The 22,668-nt window shown below is 41.6% G+C and overlaps 2 protein-coding genes across 4 annotated transcripts in view; one reads left to right on the top strand and one right to left on the bottom strand.

The window, feature by feature from the left end:
* Positions 1-8,778, top strand: part of SPON1 (spondin 1) — a 334,437-nt gene extending 325,659 nt beyond the window's left edge. Inside the window, exons 12-16 of the mRNA XM_003122966.7 lie at positions 871-1,041; positions 1,118-1,285; positions 2,146-2,310; positions 4,245-4,508; positions 6,375-8,778. Of these exons, the coding sequence (XP_003123014.4) occupies positions 871-1,041; positions 1,118-1,285; positions 2,146-2,310; positions 4,245-4,508; positions 6,375-6,538 (932 nt within the window). The 3' untranslated portion in view covers positions 6,539-8,778. The remainder of the gene's footprint in view (positions 1-870; positions 1,042-1,117; positions 1,286-2,145; positions 2,311-4,244; positions 4,509-6,374) is intronic.
* A 7,324-nt stretch (positions 8,779-16,102) lies between these two features.
* Positions 16,103-22,668, bottom strand: part of RRAS2 (RAS related 2) — a 71,198-nt gene continuing 64,632 nt past the window's right edge. The window contains exons 5-6 of one of the 3 annotated variants that reach the window (XM_021083303.2): positions 19,413-19,531; positions 16,103-17,621 (exon numbers count right to left, since the gene is read on the bottom strand). In XM_021083303.2, the coding sequence (XP_020938962.1) occupies positions 17,534-17,621; positions 19,413-19,531 (207 nt within the window). In that variant the 3' untranslated portion in view covers positions 16,103-17,533. Of the gene's footprint in view, positions 17,639-17,699; positions 17,927-19,412; positions 19,532-22,668 lie in introns of those variants that run through there. The other 2 variants (XM_021083301.2, XM_021083302.2) reach the window with 2 other exon arrangements.

Raw genomic sequence — 22,668 nt, 5'->3', positions numbered from 1 at the left:
TGACCATTGATGAGTGGCTTATTTCACTCAACGTAGTGTCCTCAAGTTTCATTTGTGTAGTGGCACATGTCAGAATTTCCCTGCGTCTAACACCGGGTCCAGCTGTCTGTCTTGCTGCACTGTCCAGAGACCAAACAACAATGTGTAAGCACCATCACACATGTGCACATGACAGCCTGTGGACATGTATAGGCTGGCTTCATGCTAACTTCAATCCTTCTTTCTACCTTCAGCTCCCAGGAACACACACAATACGCCCTGTAGAACTACTCATGAGCACTGTTCCCTTCATCTTAAATACAGATATTCTCTACCCCAACAAAAGTGCACTCAGATGTGCCCTCTTGTGTGAAATCCTCCCCAGAACTCCAAGCAGCGAGTTTTTTCTCTTCCAATTCCCTGGGCTCATCTCTGTTGTCATATTTTCAATACCTAGAATTATTGTCAGTTTATATGCCCATCTCTCTTTCTGGAGTAGAACAAAAATTCCTATCTGACACTCTTTTTAACCTCAGTACATAACACTAAGCAACCCATAAATCATTATTGACATGAGTAAATGGATGGGGTTGGATGACTTCATTTCCCTCTTCTTTTTTTAGAACAGGCAAACACACACATGCAGATCCAGGCATCTTTCAAATGTATTTTCATGAGATAAGGAATACTCCTGAGTGCTCTGTGCATCTGGAAAAAGGCATTTCCTTTAGAGAACAATTCCTAGTTTAAAGAATTATGCCTTTTACATGGGCTTCCATCCTCAACTCCTAACTCCCCCTGAATGCCACCTGGTCTTGATTCCTGCCTTTGGGCAAGTTCGGTCACCCGAATCTCCCAGCTCCGCAGTGCCCGTTCATTTGTGTATTGCAGACGGCTCCACCTGCACCATGTCCGAGTGGATCACCTGGTCACCTTGCAGCATCTCCTGTGGTACCGGCATGCGGTCCCGTGAGAGGTACGTGAAGCAGTTCCCAGAGGACGGCTCCGTGTGCACATTGCCCACCGAGGAGACGGAGAAGTGCACCGTCAATGAGGAATGCTGTGAGTGGGGCCCTGGGAGGGAGGGGCAGGCGCGGGGCTCTCAAGGCCACCGATGCGACCCAGTGCCACTCCCCAGCTCCCAGCAGCTGCCTGATGACCGAGTGGGGCGAGTGGGACGAGTGCAGTGCCACCTGTGGGATGGGCATGAAGAAGCGGCACCGCATGGTCAAGATGAGCCCGGCGGACGGTTCCATGTGCAAGGCGGAGACGTCTCAGGCAGAGAAGTGCATGATGCCCGAGTGCCGTGAGTGGGCAGGAGGGAGGGGACAGTGGACCACAGCAGCCCTATTCTTATCATCATTACGGCTGAGCAGCTGCAGGTGGAAATATGGGTCCCTGTCTGTGCAGCATATTGCTAGGAACAACATAAGGTCTATAATGTGTGGACATCATCCAGATGCAGAGAGCCATTCTGAGCAATGCTGGGGTGGCAAACTAGCGGTCTCTGCATGGAATTCACTTGTAGCTGTGTTTGATAGGACCCCAGAGTATCTTTGGGGAGGGTGACACATGTAGGCAAGGTGTGCATTCCTCAGGCCACAAGAGACCCTCTCATTCTATGTTGAGGTTGCCTGTGGCCCCATAAAAAGCATTACAACCCCTGCTCTGTGCACAAATGCACACAGAAAAGACAAAAAAAAACAAAAACAAAAACAAAAAAAAAAACAAATGCACACAGGCCCACACATCATGTACACATGCACCCAAGTACTCGCCCATTCTAGAGATTTCAGCACCGAAGCATCCAAAAATGCATCACTGAGCTTATCTTTTAGTGCATGGTTCTTGGGGCATGTGGGATGTTTCTGTGAGACCCTACTCAAAGGTCCTCGGGTGTTTCAAGTGGGCACTTGTGTACTCATCACTGAGGCCCATCTGATGCCACGCCATGAGCACCAGCTGAGCCAGCGAGATGCAGGAGAGTGACAAGAGCAGTGGTCTGCTGAGTCCCTCCCAGCTCCAAGGGGGTTCACTTGGGTTATCTAAATACATTGGTCAACACTTTACTCAAGGGACCCCAGCGGAGGACAGAGGGTGGGGGGCACCAGATCAGAGAAAGCAAAGGGAGCCCATTTTCAATGGAAAACCTGGCTCTTGACCTAGACACCATCCCGTGCTTGCTGTCCCCGTGGTCCGAGTGGAGTGACTGCAGTGTGACCTGCGGGAAGGGCATGCGGACCCGCCAGCGGATGCTCAAGTCTCTGGCCGAACTCGGGGACTGTAACGAGGAGCTGGAGCAGGTGGAAAAGTGCATGCTGCCCGAATGCCGTAAGTCCTGGAGCTCCTGCAAGCCACCTCTCCTCTCCTCCTGTTAACCAGCCCCGGGCTGAGTACAAAATGACTATTTATTCTGTGTTAGGAAAGTTAGTTAAACTTTCAATCTTCTCAGTGGTAAAGGGGGATTCCATTATGGCCTACAAAAAATACCCCAACTGTAAAGGGCTGCAAAGTCTCAAAAGGAAACTTACTTAGATGGAAAACACTTAGGACAGGCTCAATAAAACTTACTTCCCCACCCCAATTAGAGGCTTGTCTGACACATGGGTTTCCCAAGCTTTTTAATTCTAGTCCTCCTCCTTGGACCACTTTATTTTCCTGTGACCTCAGGACAGACTTTAAACCAATGACTCCTGTACCTCTGCAGCCTTGGTAAGACAAGCTGACAAAATCAACACATTCAAAAGCTCCACGTCCACCCCCATCTCCTCCCAGATCATTGGGATGAGTTGAGTTTATTGTCTGGGGACTAATTTCCAAAGAGAGCGCCCATTTCTCTAACTGGTCCTCCCTGAGAGCTTTCCCTCTTAGGTGGTGGGAAGTCAGACATGCTTGCTATGATCTGTTGTTTTCTGGCTGCCTCTGACATGCACGTGCAGCCTTCGGTGCTTCGTCTCCATTGTTACTACTCAGGCTGCCTGCCTGGCTGCAGAAACCTCAGCAGATACTTAGCATCACTGTCCCTTATCTGTTAGAAAGCAAGAAAAACTTCTGAACTTGCTCTGAGAATTAAACCACATAATTGGCATGGTACAAAGTGCCCAGCACTGGACCTAGCCAAAGTGGGGAGCCTCCATCAGTGTCACATATTACACAGTTCCTAGGCTGTTTTAGCCAAAGTCATGTGTTGACCCAGACCATCAAATGAAACAAAGCCTGGGACTGTTAATAACTAAGACTGACCCAGAGTTCAACACATCTCACCAGAGCCGGGGCTGCAGAACCTTCTGAGATGTTGTTACCAACTTAAACAAGACTCTGCATCCACAGGTACTGTATCTGGGGCCACTGAATGAAGAAAGAAAAAGAACACTTAGGGAATATTTACTGAGGGCCAGGAACTGGGCTGAGACCATTACTTCACTTAATCCTCAAAACCTAGTGAGAAAAATACCGTTATCCCATGTTGCACTCAGGAAAGCTGCCTAAGCTCCCAGTGGGAGAAAAGGCCTGAGACAGGGAACAAAAGAGCCATCCAGCCTGGTCCTCACTTTGCAAAGGCAGAGGTTTGGAATCATTTGCCTCCCTAGGAGATATCTTGAGAATCACTCTGGTGGGTTCTCCCCGCTCCACATTTGTAAGATGCTGGCTTAATGAGAAGAATGTGCTGGATCTCTTACCATGATAAACTGCAACACTACTTGTACTTGTCTCTCTTCTCTCCTGAATTTCCTACTTCTGACCTCTGTGTTTTTCTCAGACCACCATAAATAAGGCCCAGGATGATGTCAAGAACAAGAGCCATTGCCTGGGTCTTACTACAATGTCCTTAGTATGGTCACCTCTGAAAAATGGCACCAATGAGCTGTGCCTTCCTAAAAAAATCAGGGTCTTTGGCTGTGGGAAGCGGATCTGTGCCGCTTGAGGCTAATTTGACAATATTCCAGAAGTACACAGAGCAGGGCAAGAGGCTTTGGACTAATCTTCAAAGTCCCCCCCACCCCCAAAGCCTTTTCAAACCATGAAGAGGGCCCAGCATGGGGGTTGTGATTTGGGTACCAATCCTGCATCTACTGCTTATCAACCATGGGGGCTAGATGAAGTCAGCCTGTCTCTTAAGCCTCAGTTTCTTCGTCTGTAAAATGGGTAATAGGACCTGCTTTGCCTTTCCCATAGGCTTGTGTTGAGATGTTCAGAGGAGAGTGTCAGTGACCGTATCTTATATCAGACATGAGATACACTCACACCCATCTGTGTCTTGCCAGCCATTGACTGTGAGCTCACCGAGTGGTCCCAGTGGTCAGAATGTAACAAGTCATGTGGGAAAGGCCACATGATTCGAACCCGCATGATCCAAATGGAGCCTCAGTTTGGAGGCGCGCCCTGCCCAGAGACTGTGCAGCGGAAAAAGTGCCGCATCCGGAAGTGCCTCCGAAATCCATCCATCCAGAAACTGCGCTGGAGGGAGGCCCGAGAGAGCCGGAGAAGTGAGCAGCTGAGGGAAGAGTCGGACGGGGAACAGTTTCCAGGTACTGCTCAGGGTGAGGCTGGCATCCAGGGAGATGTCAAAGCAGAGGAAATTTGAATGGGTCTCAAAGGATTTGTAGGAGTCTGCCAGTTAAAAGGGTGCCTCAGGCAGCAGTAAGAATGGCAAAGGTACAGAGATACTGAAAAGCAAGGTATGTTCAAGTCACAAGTGGGATGCAGAAGGAACACATAGTTTCCTGCCTCTCCTGCCACACTGAGATGGAGAGGTAGGGTAGGAACCAGACCATGAAAATGAAAGGTCCAGCGGCCAGCTGAAGACTTGATTCTGTAAATGAAGTTTTTAACAGGCTTGTGTTGAGTGGTTTGAGGTGGCAAAAACAGAAACAAGAGGGAGTTCCCATCATGGCTCAGCAGTAATGAGGATGCGGGTTCAATACCTGGCCTTGTTCAGTGGTGTAAGGATCCGGCGTTGCCGTGAGCTGTGGTGTGGGTCACAGACACGGCTCGGATCTGGTGTTGCGATGGCTGTGGCGTAGGCTGGCAGCTATAGCTCTCATTCGACCCTTCTCCTGGGGACTTCCATATGCCGAGGGTGTGGCCGCAAAAAGCAAAAAAGCAAACAACAACAAAAAAACAGAGACACAGAAGCTGGATAAGTTTTCTCTGTAGCCAGGGGAGAGACTGTATCCCACTCCTCCAGCATAACCTGAGGGAGTTCCAAGACTTTAAAAAAAAAAAAAATCCACCTAAGGCTTTACTGCTGAATACGCTGGTCCAGACCAAGAGCACAAAATCATCAACAAAACAATGAAACAGTAATTGGGAAGATCCATGGTCAGTTTTGGATCCAGGCTAATTGCTGGTCTGGATTCCCTGGAGTGGGTGAGGAGCTATGTATGAGTGAAGGTTAATGGGTTTCTATTTATAAAGGTGCAGCTCAAATTACCCATTTTTCTTTTCTCTTCCATAAGCATTACACCTCCACCTGAAGTTCACTATCTTTTCACTAAGGGAGCTGTTCCTTTATCAAAATGCTGTCTGCTGCACATGGTGGTCATGTGGCCAGTCAACAAACATTCATTGTGCCCCACTATGTGCCAGGAGGCACTATGCCATGAAACTTAGCAAAGTACTGACTGAATAGTCATAAATGTAACTGGTTCTACAAAGGAGTGCTATAGAAGCCTTTTTTTTTTTTTTTAAAGACCTAACCTAATTTTGGGGTCAGGGAAGTTTTCTTTGAGAAATGCATGTCTAACTACAAGAAAAACAATAAAGCATACCTGAGTTTACTTAGAACTGGGGAGGCTGAGGACTTGGGGGAGCAAAACACCAAGAGAAAGTAATTCATTGCTCCTTGAGTGGCTGGTGCATTAACAAGCCACCCCAAAAGAGAAATGAAATTAACATGATGCCGTAGAGCAGAGGCTTGGCCTGACTTGGGGATAATTCTTCTGGGGTCATTCAAGTGGCTACCGTCAGCTGGTGGTTCAGCTGGGGCTAGAAGGCCTAGTCTGGATTCACCTGCATTTCTGGGGCCTCTCTCCACGTGGTCTCTCCAGCATACAGCTGGCCTTGCTTACATGGTGGTAGAAAGGTTCCTGACAGCTTTTTCCAAGGCGGGTTTGCTCATATCCCACTGGCCAAAAAAGCAGGTCATATAGCCAAGTCCAGATTCAAGAGGTGGAGAAACAGACTCCGCCCCTTGATAGGGAAGAGCTGCAAGGTACTGATGGCCATTTTTTGCAGTCTATCACATATGAGTTAATAGTCCTTAATAAGGACTCTAGCCATTATGTAATTCAACAAGGCACTGTGGATAAGAGCCCAGACAACTAACCAAGGCTGACAGTTGTTTCCTAGAGTGCAGTGTCTGCTGGCCTAACAAGGTCTTCTCATGCTTTCAGGCTGCAGGATGCGCCCCTGGACGGCCTGGTCGGAATGCACCAAACTGTGTGGAGGCGGGATTCAGGAACGCTACATGACTGTAAAGAAGAGGTTCAAAAGCTCCCAGTTTACCAGCTGCAAAGACAAGAAGGAGATCAGAGCATGCAATGTCCATCCATGTTAACAAGGGCACACGTTCCCTAGGGCTACACTCTAGACCCCCCAGAGTCACCAATGGTTGGATTGTTTGTTTGCTTGTTTGTTTAAAGCAGTTTAAATTGTGTACACTAGTTTTCATTTCTGCAGTGCAGTATGCCCAGTAGTTTTGGGGGTGCCAGGGACATCCCTCTGTATACTTTTTGGTGGCACAGATGGTGGGGGGGGGGTCCCTCATCCTCAGCTGGCCCTCCTCCAGCTCAAGAGAATAATGTCAGCCACCCATACTGAGTAGAAGTGTGTCCCTCTGGAGCATCCACCTGGGCTCCTCCACCTGGAGAGGCAGCTGTGTCTGCAGGTTAACTCTGCCTCTGTCCACGGTCCCCCCCACCCCCATCAGGTGGAGGGCAGATTCCCCTCGTTCTCATCTGTGGCCTGCTTGCTCTTGCAGGAAACTGTTGTTTGCCCATCTCTTCTCATTTAGTGGAACTTTAGGGTCCTTGTTGAGTCTCCTCAGTCATCAATAGTTCTTGGGGAAAATGGAGCTGGCAAACAGGAAGAGAAGCACTGATGCTGGATAGCTTTTCTTCTTTCACTGAGAAATTGTGAATGCATGTATGTCACCCCCTTAATGTTGGTTCCTGATGCCCCAAAGGAAAGAAATGATGGCTGCTTTATTTGAATGTCAGGTAACCAGTTCTTATATCTAAGGTAAAAGGTACTAAGTCTAGAAATTATTTTTCCCTTCTTTAGGGGGTTTTTGGACAAAATTTTCTTAGGAAGCCAGCCTTATGAACCTTCTGATGCTAGATCCTTACTAGAACCCAGGCAGCAAAACTGGCCTCTATATATAGCAGTCCCAAACCTGAGTTTTTTAAATCTTCTGACACAAGACTCTTAAGTTTTCAAGCCAGTATCTACCAAGAAAACTTTTTTTTAGTTATGCAAACATTTTGCTGAGTCTGTCACCACAGCCCACCAAGCCATTCCTTCAACAAAAATACTATGTCTGGACTTGAAAGAGTTTTTTTAAGTCATAACATTTTATATGTAGAGAGAAAAAGTATTTCAGAGATAAGACAAATCTAGGGAGAAAGGAATGTTACATAATCAAACTTGGCAGGAAAGTCTGTTGGGAATTCAAACCTATGTCAAGCCCCCACACCAGGGGTCTGGTTCTCTGACACAACCACAGGGAAGGTCATGGTTTTCCACCCCTTCCGAGCACTCATAAGCACACCAAATTCAGGGAGACTAACTACCAAGGATTAGTATGTAAAAGGACATTTTACCAAGTGGAGTCCCTCAGTTTACTCAACTCGTTCATTGTTAAAATTATCATTTCATTTCTGTTGCAGGCCGCCTTTATCATGCTTAATCCAAATATGTACCATGGAAGAGATGCATACAATGCTCTGAATACATTACTTTTAAGAATCTGCATTAAACACATCAGGATATTCCAAACACAACATATATATATATATGTGTGTGTGCATATATATATATATATGCTATAGCCTTGAATCTGTACCATTTTAACACAAGAGAGACTATTCAATAAAAAACTCATTGGGTCTGTCTTTCGTGTTTTAGTTTTAAAACTCAGTATTCAGAAGGTTGGGTCTTTTTACAGGTATCCATTTCAGTCATTCAGAAAAAGATATGCCTTTTGCTCCCTCACTCTAGAGGGGCCACTATTACCATTCTTGAGCCTTTTGGATGTTTGGGTTGTTCCCAACATTATTTTTTCAATCCTTAACTGAACTGGCTTTCTCTTCCCACAAAGCAACACAAAATATAAAGAAATAAGAGGTTTAATTTTCTACTTGGACCAAAAAAGAGTCCTGATACAGAATCTGCTCACTTTTGCAAGGTTACTCTTAGCTATCTAGAGGCATCCTTCCTCCCAAACCATGAAAAATCAAAGTTCCATACAATGGCAATTCCTAGGTAAGGACATGCCACCCTAGTGTCTCATGTTATTTGGTCCCTACTGTGTACATTTTTAATCCTAAATTTTGGAGACTTAAAACGAGGCAACTGGTTAACGGCTGAGAATGGGTAACATTTTTCTTGTTACATTAGGTGGTTTTCTTTGGTTTTTCGTTTTTCGGTTTTGGAGGGTTTTTTTTTTTTTTTTTTTTTTTTTTTGCTTGCAAGGGGGGATTTATAAAAAGCATCAAATCTCTTTCTTACCAAAGTCTTGGTTTATAGTTTTTCTGGCTAACCAATCATTTTGGAAATAAAGACTTTTTACTACAAAAATGACATCTGTTTGGACGTCCACTTAAGAGAGTAAACAGCTTATAAGATAGTAAAAATTGCCATATAAAGAACAACCATAGTTGTTGTGTATATTCTTATCAATGCCAAACCACTCAGACTCCAGTTTACATCCACATTTTAAGATGACAGTAAGTTCAGAGATATATCTCCCAACCAAACATGGGGTCACTCACCTGTCATCTTGTTAATGCATTATTTGAAGGATATATGTTGTAGCAAATGAGAATAAAGGCTGGGCTTCTTTAGACCCAGAATTTAAAGATTCTGTGCTGTTTTAATTTGAACTTTGTGCATTAAATGTGTTTTAAGTGTAGCCAAGGTCTGTGTACTTCTTCCAGGAAGTAAAGATTGATTACATATTCTCACATGACTACAACTCAACAGAACCTTAGTCCAGGTCAAGTCCATGGCTAAAATGTGAAGACACAGGAGTTCCAGCTGTGGCTCAGTGAAAACAAGTCTGACTAGTATCCATGAGGGCACAGGTTCAATCCCTGGCCTTGCTCAGTGGGTTGGGGATCCGGAGTTGCCATGATCTGTGGCATAGCTCGTAGTTGTGGCTCAGATCTGGTGTTGCTGTGATGGTGGTGCAGGCCAGCAGCTACAGCTCTGATTCGACCCCTAGCCTGGGAACCTCCATATGCCATTGGTGTGGCCCTAAAAAGACAAAAATAAATAAATAAAATAAAATGTTAAGACACAAAAATGTGCATTTCTGTGACCTGACAAAAAGGTCACATGTTTCAGGCTATAGTTTAAAGCAGTCAAATATTAAACTGTACCAGGACTATGCGGTCAGTCCCCTTTCCCCCAGAGTTAAATATTTATATCCTAAAGAAATGGACAGCATTGTCCAAACAAGACAAAACATAAATGTTTAATTGCTAATTACAACACAGAATCAAGGAAGACCCAAATGTTCGTGCTATTAATTTTCATGACAGAACAATTCATTTTGTTTTTCATATTGCCCAAAGTAGGGAGAATGAATGAAAATAAAACAGCCCCTTTTGAAAGAGAGTGAGATGCTGGTAGCAAACTATAAATAGCAGCTGAATGCTAACGGGTGTGAAGATAAATTTTCAATTTAAATCCTTTGAAATCTGTGAGCAAAAAATCTGTACTAAAATGTCAAATTTAAATAATGGCATCCCTGATTTAGAAACCCTGTCAGTTCAGAAGGTTTTACATGCTCTGTCGAGCAGAGGCAGAAGTCATGTAACGGTTAAGCACGGGGAACCTGGGTTCAAACCACTGCTGTGCCCCTGAATACCTGTGAGAGCTGGGCCAGTCACTTTACCTTTTCTGGCCTCAGGCTTTGTCACAAGCTTTCTTACACTAAAGGATTTCTCTACCCCACCTCCACGGTACAGCCAGTTCCCATCTTGAGAGTGAGTCCTGATTGTATCCTGGCAGTAGGAGGTCATTGAACGCCAGTTTTAGCTGCTCAGTCTCTTGCTTCCTCATAAACCAGTAAATGCCCACTTTGTGGTGAAGCTGGCTTGAGCTGCATTTCTACCACTTTTGACTGAAAATGTCCTGACAAATAAAATACATATGCAATACTTTTTTACCCAGACTTATGACTGAAAATCTCCTGACAAATAAAATACACATGCAATAGTTTTACCCAGCTATCATCAGAGCAAAGCACAATTCCAGACTTTTCACTCAGCATTCATTATCTATCATTATCATTTTCTCATATTGCTCTAAATTCTTCATAAAACTCAGAATATGTCCTTAACTACTTCCTGGCTTTTGAAATGACAGGCAGAAATTCTCCTATTTTAATAGCACTCATATTTAAGGTAATAATTCTCATGGTTTAACTGTTACGTGTTTACACAGTTTTCCTTTACTTCAAAAAATGCTAAGTATTAGCGGGAGGGAAAGGGGCCAACATCTTATTCAAGACTACTGACTTCTTTTCAATAGTCTTGGAGCAGAACCTTTTATCTTTCCCCCTAGTGTTAGCATGCAACTCCTACTGCGGGAGCTTAACCTGGAAGTGACTAGCCCATCTAGAAAGTCAGAAGGACCACTTGTGAAAAATACCTAGATCGCCGGCTCCCTCATCCGCTAATTAGTGCCACACAAAGAGAGATGTGTAGCCTGAGCACATCCACATTACCCTCCTAAGATGAGAGACAGAAATTTAAAACGTTCAAAACCTTTTACAGTTAACTCTATCATTCCATGATAGTGAAGATGCAAAAATTTTTTTAACTGGCTCTTCGTCTCAGTCTGAGAAGCACTGCACTAAGCAACTGTCACACACTGGTCAAAAAGGGATGTCACCTGCAAGCCATATGTTTTTGAATCTCTCAAATGCTTATGCACCTAAACGGTAACATCTTCTTCCACACTTGTATCCTACATACCTAGTCTGAGCGCCCTGCACTGGCTCTTTTTCTTATTCCTCTAACATCCTACCTGATCGTGAAAGACAACTGCCCCAACACCCTCTGATTGTGCCATGGAATTTCTCTAAGTAGTAGCCCAAACATACCTCCTCCACTTCCTTGCCCTCCAATCACACCACAACCCACTATAATCTGGTGGCCACTAGCATATGACTGAATCAAACCTCCCAAACTCATCAGCAACCTCGAAACAAGCACCGCTGCCCCTTACTCCCCAATCTTTGCACAGCACTCAAAGCTCTTCACCACCAACTATGGGCTGCTTTTCTCTTGTCTTTTTCCTGCCTTTTAATCTTTCAACTTCCCCCCAAAGTTTAAAACCCTGGACCTTCTCTCAAAAGCACTTTCTACCTCAACCCCCACCCCCCTTCTATCATTAGCTCAAAACAGACCAATTTCAAATCTGCACTTTTAATCCAGTCTCTTCTTTTGAGCTCCAAGCCCCATTCACCAGTGCCTCCTGGGCTAACCCTGTACGTAAGTGCCACGATCACCATATATTTTATTTCTATTACTATAAGGCTGCCTGTGCTCCTTATGCATTCATCAAATGATTTTCTGCCCATGCCAGGTAATACAGGTAAAGCAGGAAACCCAACAGACACAGTTCTGCCCTCGGGGAGCTTATGACATTAAGGTAGAGGTCAGACAAGACAAAATCACAGATGGGTAACTGTCATGAAGCAAATACAGGGCAGTGAGGTATTACGATGGGGTGGTCCTAGGGGGCTCTCTGAGGTGGCATCTAAGCCAAGAAGCAAATGGGTGAAACCGGTAATTACAACAGTAAAGCAAGTGATTTGGAAAACATTCAGCAAGTTCTAGGGTGTGAGAAAGCAAGTCAGCTTGAATGTAAGTGAGAGGCAGAAAGAGGACAGATCCTGCAAAAAGTTTCCTTGTACACCCTGGTAAGGGATTCAGATGTTAGTCCAAGGGCACTGAGATGAGGACAGATTTTAAGCAACAGTGTAACATTTAATTTATGGCCTAAAAAAGACCCCTTTGGCTACACTGAAAGAACATCTTTGTGGGGGCAAAATGCAAATAAAGACTACTTCCAAGGCCATTATAATAATAATGTGGGTGTGAGATCAGAGGGGCTTAGATAAAAGTGGCAGAACAAATGGAAAGAGAACTGATTCAGTGATTCAGATAACCTCTCATCTGGCCACCTTTCCTTAAATCCACACGGCTCTGTCACCGCTCTGCTAGATTTGATTCAGGCATTTCTTGTTCAGAATTCCCAGCAGTTTCCCAGTATATACAGAAGGGTCATAATATTAAAGCCCTCCACAACCCAAGCCCAGTCATGTTCTTCCCCACTGCACCTAAAATCCTTTTATTTTATTTATTTATTTATTTTGGGGGGGGGGGTCCTTCTTGCCATTTCTTGGGCCGCTCCCGCGGCATACAGAGTTTCCCAGGCTAGGGGTCAAACAAATAGGAGTTGTAGCCACCGGCCTACACCAGAGCCACAGCAACGCAGGATCTGAGCCGTGTCTGCAACCTACATACACCACAGCTCACAGCAACGCCGGATCCTCAACCCACTGAGCGAGGCCAGGGATCGAACCCGCAACCTCATGGTTCCTAGTCGGATTCGTTAACCACTGCTCCACGATGGGAACTCCTTAAAATCCTTTTAGATTAAGCTTCCAATCCCAGAATGCACCCTTCATGCTGCCAGCTCTGTACTTCTGCCCAGGCTTTTCCCCACCTCACTTTTCTTCTCTCTACCCACATCAAAGCCTACCATTCTGTCAAGCTCCAGTGAAAACATCACTTCTAATTAAGAAGCTAAGCCTCCTTAGATTTTCCAGGAGGAATACATACCATCACTTCTCCTGGACCTGACAACTTTCTGCATGCATGCTCCTCACACACTACCTTAACTCTACAGTCTCATCATTTGTTTTTGTCACACTTCATCTTCTTCTACTAGATACTGAGTAATTTGTAGGAAGGAAATCTATCCACTTCCCCAGGGCACCTAATAAAGTCTTGCACAAAGAAATCTGTTCAAATTAAAATGCCTTTTTTCTAAAAAGTACTTTGAAACTTTAAAAGCAGTCACTGGTTAAGGACCCTTAAGTGACTGAGCAATACTGAAAGTGATCATTTTATCATCTCCTTTTATTTACCTGTCAGTTTTCTGTTCAATGGAATCACTACATATAGGAATGGGAAAGAAATAAGTTAAACAAGTGGTGATGAAAAGAGGGGGAACGCAGGCTAGACCTTAAGTATATACAACTTTTTACACTGAATTTTAATGGTCAAAGGATCAAGTAGGGGACGAATTTATATTATGAAACTCTGAAGCCCCAAATGTAGAGAATCATCAATGTAGGAGGTATGTCAATAGGGCATAATGTCCAACTCTGAAACATTGTAAAGTTCTAAATAAATAATATAGGGAGAAAAATCCTAAGACAGAAACTCATAACTATGAATTCAAGAAATCCTACTTGAAAGAATTTCCACATACATAAGAGATTCTAAAGTTGGGAGTGTAACCTCAAATGCTAAATGTGCTAGAGAGCAGGATTGGCAAACCGCGGCCCACAGATCATAACCAATCTGCCATCTGTTTTTATATAGGAAGGTTTTTACAATTTTAAATACATTTCTGAAAAAATTCAAAAGATTTAATATTTCATGACATATGAAAATGATATGAAGTACAAATTGCAGACTCCACAAATAAGGTTTCATTGAAACACCGCCACCCTCCTTCATTTCTAGGTTGTTTACAGCTGCTTGGGTGCTACAATGGCAGAGTTGAGTGGGACAAAGACCACATGGCCCACAAAGCCCAAGATGATATTTACTAACTGGACCTCTTCAGGCAAAGTTTGCCAATCCCGTCGGCTAGAGAGGAGAAAAATGGCTACACAGGCAAAGACGATTCATGCTATGAGACTAGCCATTCTTTGTGAGAAAAGATTCCAAGTTACAGACTGAGGGCTACAAGGCACCTCTGATTATTTGATAGACATCAAATGAGAGAGACCTCAGCTTCCGGTCATGGAGTAGCATGAACTGGATTTACGCCCCTACCTTAGACAATCAAGAAACTGCAGTAAAAATGTGAAAACTGTTTTCAAACAGTGTACACCAGGCAGCACGATTACAATCCCGGATGGAATAGAAACAAATAAACTAGGCCTTAAGATTGCCCTGGCTTTCTGCCTAGAGGCACATTCCAGATTGCAGAGGGGATGGAGATTCCAAGCAGGGCACAAATGTTTCCCTGAACTAAAAAGACAGACACTAGAGATCAGGGACTCTGAAGCAGCTGGAAGCTGCAGCCACAAAGTTCTGGAGGAGAGAGAGCGCTACATAGAAAAAGATCTCCAAAAATATGCAGAGGGTCAACAAGTCTTGGCTGAATTTTACGACATACACATGCATAGGCTGAACTTCAGGAGGCTAGGGAAAGAATGACCCAGGAGCTGTGAACAGAATGGCTCCCCAGAGCTCATATGGGGCTGAAAATTACCTGAGTCCCCATGAGCCAAATTGAAGACTCCTCACTGATCACACAGGGAATTTCAGTAGAGACCCCAAAAGGGCCACATCTTAGTAGTGGAGCCAAACTACCCTAAGAAAAAAAAGCTACTTGAGACTACATGAAGTTTAAAGACAAGCCTTAAAAGGATCAAACTGAACTGCAAGTAAATTAACTGCCTACCAGATCAAAGCCCAACAATCTTTACATGAAGGTGACAAAATCTAGGCACTCAACAACATAAAAACTTACTAGACAATGCTATGAAGTAGAAAAATGAGACCCACGACTAGAGAAAAATCAGTCAATAGAAACAGATCCAAAAAATTACAGAAATGATTAGTGGACAAGGATATTAAAACATCTATTACAATAACAAGGTTCAAATATTCCAAGCAGCCTTTCTCAACCAGGGTTCTGTGAGAGAATTAAGCCCTATAGAAAGTTATATGAGGGATTAATTTCCTAATTCTCCCAAGAATGGTACACAGCTAGAACCACTCTAGATGCACAAGAAAGTTAATTCACTACATACAACAGATAAGGCATTAGATTCAATTCTTTGAAAAACCAGTTGAGAGGATCTGTATAAGAAAAATATAAGAACATAATAGGGAAAGAAAGAGAATATATTTTAAAAATATAGAACTTCTACAGAAGAAAAGGAAAAAACATAAGGTCAGAAATGAAAAATTCATTGGATGGAATTAACAGCAGATTAAACAACTACAGAAGAAAACTCAGGGAACTTGAAGATGTGGCAATAAAAATTATCCAAAGTGAAGCACAGAGGGGAAAAAAAAGTACTCTGAGATATCAAAATTTAATTTCTAGGCTGCTTTCCTACAAATCATCTATTCAGAATAAAATAAAAGGTTTCCCACTAAATTTCAATATTATATAGTCTCTCATTATCTAAAGTTACCAACGATAAATAAATTTCCCAACTGAAAGTACTCACAAGGACAGAGCTATAGCATCAGAAGCCACAGGATAAATGTGGTAGCTCCCTGAGCAGTAATTTTAATTAGCATTCAAATAAATTTGTTTACTTTGCTTCAGCTGTTCTAGGCTTCATCCTCAGAGAGGGTGTATGTGCAGGTATTCACACTCCTCTCTCCTCTACAGCTGGAATCTCTGTGAGAGCACACCACAGAAAAAAAGTTTAAGAAAGACTGACTTAAGAATATATTCAGGAAATCACTAAAAACACCAAGCCATTTCACTTCAAGTTCAGCGGCTAAATAACCTGTCTTGAACTTTAGATTCAAATCCTAAGGAAAAGGCATAGTGCTACTAAAATAAGTTTCCTCCGACACTCATTCCTTCAATAAACCACCAAAATAACAAGTCGTCAAGCATCATCTTGTGGTAACAGATCAATTTTAATTCTAGCACCTGAAGCTATACAAGGGTACGCTTTATAAACTCCATGGGACTGTTGTACACATTCAATAAAGTGACAACTGTGCAATACCACTTAGTATCTCAAAATCAAGAACATAACTTTGAATTGTTTAAACACAATCCACAGAAGTAAAAACAAAATCATAAGCCATCCACAGTTATACTAATTGTCATTAAAAGGTTTACCACTTACTACTTGACATAACAGTCAGTATCTAGCAGGGGCTATCGGAAGTGATTTCAGCTTCTCATCCTGTTGTACTCTATTGGGAAGGTCTCTTGAGTAGCTATGTGACTGGCCAAAGGTGGGTACAACCAGGACCGGAACAGCAAGTAAGGTTCTACCACAGTTTCTGTAGTTTTCACGTTCTTTTCTTTGTCAGTTAAAAGTGAACAGTGAGAATTAAATACTTATCTTTACATATACACAAGGTATGCTGTGAAAGCATATTTGCTTACAAACATATAAAAATACTTGTTAACTAGTTTGATAAGAAAATAATGTATAAAAGTATATAGCAAAAACATTAATCATCTCTGACCCTGGAAAGATCAATTCCATATTTTATATTACAAACAAAAAGTTTTAGTTTTTTGAATCCCTTATCCAGAAATACTTGAAAAGGAAGACAGACAGAAATTATTTATTTTTACTCTCAACACGGCTGTGAAAAGAGTTAAATTAAAAAACCAATAACAGTGAAACGCCTAAGTCCAGAATGAGTCCAAATATTTGGCCACAAAGAATACTATCTTTAAGAATAGGAGTAATAGTAAAGGCTTTACACACAATTTTTAATCTATAAATACAAGAGGCATTTGGTATCTTGGCCACTGGAAAACAAAGTCTGTAAGCGTCAGTAAAGGTCTGAGATGTCTCACTTTTATGGATTCAATTCAGTGTATTTAAGGTTAACTAAAATTGACATCAAAATTTTTAGAGATAGGCAAAAACTCACATTAAAAAAAAAACTCCCTATGGTTCTATTTAGACTAACAGTAGGCAATATGATTCCAGAAGTTAAAAGTTATTTCACAACCTATGACTTCGGCTTGGCAAAACTTAGGTTCCAAAACTGATTCATCCTTATTAAAAGTAAGCCCTTAAAAAAGAATGTGTCTGTGTGTATATATATATATATATATGTGTATATATATATATATTAAAGGAATCAGATAATCTTTGAAGCAGCCTTAGTGTTTCCTTTAAATCTGTCTTGAAATGACCATTGGATTAGCTTCATAGAAAAGATTAGCCAGCATCTTGATCTAAGGCTACCATGGTGATCATTTGTCTAAGGCTAGAAAGGTACCAACATGATGTAAACCGTAAGGAGAGAAGAAGATGAGGGCTTTTCCTGGCAGTTGGTAGCTAAAATTCAAGGGATTCTTAGAAAATGACACAATGGCAGCCTTTCTTGTCTTTTTCCTTCCGTGTTGGTTCTGGTGAAGGAGGACATTCCTGCTCTTGAAATTTCCTGTAAGATAGAAAAATCTACAGATAATTGTCTTTTTGGTAATACATTATTACAAATGCAGGTTAATGTTGAGCGAGAATGTTGCATAGGCTTTCCAATGTTAAATTTCAACTAGAGAATCAAAACATATCTTTGGGGCAGGGGGCAGGCACAAATACTTCAACATGAGCATAAGCCAAGCTGTCTTTGAGTTTCCTTTATAGGCGAGTCTTCAATTAGATGAGATGTCGAAGGCAATAACGTCTAAGTTCCTTTCAGTTTGCAATCCATGACTCCAAGGTATCCATAGGAATGAATATCCATCACTAGAGTAGGACACAGAGGACCTGGCCTTATGAGGTATGCCATTCCTATCCCTGCTCTGCCACTCTGTAGCTACAAGTCCCTTTTGGACAAGCTGGTTGACCCCTCTGAACCAGTTTTTTAGAAGGGATAATAAAAATAAAACTCTACCTTTCATAGTTGCTTTGAGGATTAAAGAAGATTTTGTTATGTTCAAATGCCTAACAGTATCTGGCATAAAAAAGTCTCCTTTACCCACTCTTCACTCCTGACTGACTGATGGGTATGGATTGATTCTAAAGATCAAAACTAAGGACAAAATAGTTCAAAAAAGCAATAAACATTATTTTAAGAGAGCACTGGCATGTGAGTGGTAAAATACACATAACAAAATTTACCATTTTAACCATTTTTAAGTGTACAGTTCGGTGGCTTTAAATATATTCACAATGTTGTACACCACCATTCACCTCCCAAATCTTTTCATTCTGTAAAACCCAAACTCTGTGCTCATGAAAAAATAACAGAAGTTGGATTTTTAACAAACTACTGAAAAATAAAAATACAATCATCACTTCTTTTCCCCCTCACAAAGAGATGCCCTGGTAAGGGGCTTTGAAAAAAAAGTTCAAGATGTCACCTTAGATATACAACTAATACAAACTAATTTCATATACCTGTCAAACTAGCTAGCAGAGAAACCAGAAAATCTAAGAACAGAAGGTGAAGTGGGGATACGCCACAAGACCTAAAACCAAACCCTGCCCACTAAAGCAATTTACTCTTTCTCACACACACAAGCTCCAGCCGGCCTCACTTATCACCTCAAGCTTCCTGGAACTCGTTAACACTTTCTGTACCACAGGGACCTCTTAGGCCAGCTAACAGAAAGCCTCCATGAAGTCTGGACATCACACTTCCGGCCCTGTGAGACTGCTGTATTCTTACTACCTGGCTTCTTCATACCCGGGGAGGAGTAGGTAAGAAGCAAAGCTAAGAGCACATGTTCTGGAATCAGACACAGGTTTAAGTGCCAGGTTTAAGTGCCAGCTCTGCCATTTAATATGTTCAAATTATTTAACCTCTCTACTTGGTTTCTCATCTGAGAGGGGGGCTATCATTGGGCTGTGAAGAGAACTAAATGTAACAATCACGTGAAGCACTCAGTACAGGATCTGGCAGAAGTTAACACTCAAGGCTTTGCTGCTGTCGTCGCCACCTTTGGAAGCTGCACAGATGCTTTTCGGAATCCCTATATGTACTCTACTTCAATACAATAAAATTAGGCTTTTTATGTAGGAAGTAACTAGAATACATATACAATTAAAAATTGTAACAAACTCTGTCAAAAATTCATTCCTTCTCAGAACAGAATCACCCCTACATACAATTTCCTTTCTTACTAAACATTTAATGGTAATTTTTTTCTCGGCTAAGTGTTTTCAAAAGCATAATGCGACTACCTGTCAAATTCAAACATTTAAAACTTCTAAAACCTGTTTTGCTTACCTTATAACCCGGACAAGTTCATGGAAAGCCTGATCCACATTCATCCTAATCTTTGCAGATGCCTCCATGTATGTTACCTTAAGCTGCCGTGCCAACTGCTGTCCTTCTTCCTGCGTTACCTGAAATTCCAAGAGTTGTGTTTGAGTATTAACAATCAGATCTGCTCCACCTAATCCTTGACCACAGGCTGCGCTGTTATTCCAGCCAGAGGTCAAGCTGATTCATCTATGAGATGAACCAGGAGACTTAAGAGCTCAACACATAGGGATGAAGCCCAGCTCTGCACAACAACTCAGCACAGGACAGAAGCAAGATTTCAGTCTAGTAATTACTTAAAATATTAAATACAACAGTGATAAATCATGGCAAGGAAAAGTACAAGGTGCTCTGAGAGTCTATAGCCCTGCTGGGCAAGAAGTCAGGGAGAGCTTCCCTGTGGAAGTGATAGGTAAGCCAAGAACTAAACAAAGAGTATGGAATTGGGAGGGGGCGGGGTGAAGTATTCCTGACAAGGGAAATGGCACGTGTAGGGGCACTCCAAGTTCCAGGAACTGAAAGCCAAGAATGGCTGGGATAAAACAAGCGGTGAGTAAGGATGGAGACCAGGGCAAGCCTCAAGAAGTCACGGGGTCCTCTTCGTGTCCACATTCCCTAGGACCTGGTAAACTCAATAAATATGTGGGGAAAACGAATAATGAATAGGACCACAAACCCTCACAATGTCTGCCTTACATGAAGAGATGAAGGCAGGTAGGCAGGGGAGGGTGGCACTGCTGATGACACATAAAACGGCAGGCCAGAAGAAAACACTAACTGAATATAAGTAAAATGCCCTATATATTTTAAATGTAGGGGGTTGGAAGAGTGATATTTACCTAAAAATATTCAACACTGTTACATTTATATTTATATTATGGAGCTTAAAAGTTATATTTCTGAAAAAAAAAATAACTTTCATTGCTGTCACTACCATGAGAGTGAACATTTACAAAAAGTTAGAAAATTATACATCGGCAAAAAGAAAAAATAAACAAAATTTAGGAAACTATCACCCATACAGAACCAACATTCTTCTCATCTTTTTTCAATGATACACATTTTTCTCTGCAAAAGCAGAATAATAATCTTTGTATCTTTATTTTAGTCTCTGAAAATATGCTATACTCACTTATCCAGGTGGTTTGTTTGCTTTTTAATAAATGCCATACGCTTTCTACACACACAATCATGCTACTTGCTAATAAAGAAAGACAGTTTTGCTGTTACCTTGCTGAAATGGCTCCCTTTCATTCTTTTTCTGGCCCAACCTCACTGCCTTGAATTTCCAAGACAGCAGTGGTGAGGGGGTACTTTTGACTTGTTTCTGATCTTAGGGACAAAGCATTTAGTCTTTCACCATTAAGCAAGCTGTTAGTTGCAGGGTTTTATTGCAGGTGCCCTTCATCAGGTTAATAAAGTTCCTCACTATTCTGCTTATAAAGAGTTTTGATCAGGAACGGATGCTGGATTTTGTCGAATGGGTTTTTTTTTTTTCTGCATCTATTGAGTTCATACGATTTTTCCCTTTTTGGTCTATTAATACGATGAGTTATACTGATTCACTTCTGCCTGTTAAATCGACATTGTATTCATAGAATAAACTCCATTTGTACGATGATACACTGTTCTTTTCATATACTGAATTCTGTTCACTTAAAAAAAAAATTTATTTTCCTTTTTCAGCTGCACCCTTGGCCCATGGAAGTTTCCGGGCAAGGGATCAAATTCGAGCCACATCTGTGGCTTATGCCACAGGTGCAGCAATGCCAGCTAGATCCTTAACCCACTGTGCTGGGCCAGGGATCAAACCAGTGCCTCCACAGAGACAGGTCAAATTATTAACCCACTGTACCACAGTGGTATCTCCTATTTACTAAAATTTTAATTAAGAATTTTTACATATATGTTTCAGAGACATATCAAGCTGTAGCTTTATGTCTTTTTCTGATTTGGTATCAGAGTAACACTGGCTTCATATAATGAGTTGGGAAGAATTCTTTCCTCTTCAACTTTCTGGAATAGGTTTGGCAAAAACAGTTTGGTAAAAGTGGCCTAGAGTTTTCTTTGAGGAGAGGTTTTTCCAACAAAAAATTTTTATTTTTTTTTTAACATACAGTACTACTCAGATTATTTTTTTCTTAAGTGAGCTTTGGTAGTTTGTGCCTTTTAAGGACTAGGTCTATTTCATCTACTTGTTGAATTTATTGGTATAAAAGTTGTTTACAGTATTTCTTCATTATCTTTTAAGTATCTATTAAGATTTGAAGTGAGGTTATTTCTCCCACTGCTGAATTTATATCTTTGTTTTTTTTTTATCTGATCATTCTGGCTAGATTAGATCTGTCACTTGATTGAGCTTCTGAAAACCAGTTTGGGGTTTTTTATTTACTTTTCCTGTGGTTTTTCTATTTTTAATTTCATTGGTTTCCATTCTTATCTTTATTACCTTTCTTCTTCCGATTATTACGGTTTTAATTTGCTTTCTTTTTCTTACAGTTCTTAAGGTGGAAGACAGCCACCATATTAAGAGCTTTTTTCTTTCCTAATACAAACATTTAATGCTATAAATTTCTCTCTCTACATTTCTTTAGTAGCATCCCATAAATTTTGATATGCTGCTTTAGTTATCATTCACTTCCTAATACTTTGTAATGTCCCTTTTTTTCCTTTGTATCAAGGGTTAATTAAATGTATCTTAGTTTCCCTGTATTTGGAGATTTTCTAGGTGTCTTTCTGTTACTGAGTTCCATTTGGATACCAATGTGGTCAAAGAACATATACCATCTGACTAGAACCCCTTTAACTGTATTGAAAATTGTTCTATGACCCATTCCCATTTCAAAAGATGTGTATTCTGCTACTACTGAGTGGAATGTTCACTAAACATCAGTTAGGATGAGTTGCTCAACAGTGCTGTTCAAACCATCTATATCCTCACTGATTTTCTTTCTACTTGCTCAATTACTGAGAGAGACATTGAAACATCTGACTATAAGTGCGAATGTGTCTATTTCTCCTTGCAGTTCTTTCAATTTTTGCTTTAAGAATTTTGAGGCTGTTCTTTGGTACCTGAATAAACTTAGGATTGTTAAGTTCCCTCGACGAATTAATTTCTTTATTCTTGGTAACATTCTTTGCTCCAAAACCTACTTGGTCTGACATTTACATTGCCACTTCAACTTTCTTTTCATGAGTATTAGCATGGTCTACCTTACAT

This window comes from Sus scrofa, chromosome 2 (genome assembly GCF_054392235.1).
Source record: "Sus scrofa isolate SSC_HxYL_T2T_F1_AM1 chromosome 2, Sscrofa_HxYL_maternal_Yorkshire_Landrace_v2.0, whole genome shotgun sequence".
Taxonomy (NCBI): domain Eukaryota; kingdom Metazoa; phylum Chordata; class Mammalia; order Artiodactyla; family Suidae; genus Sus; species Sus scrofa.
This window is presented reverse-complemented; position numbering and strand designations above follow the sequence as displayed.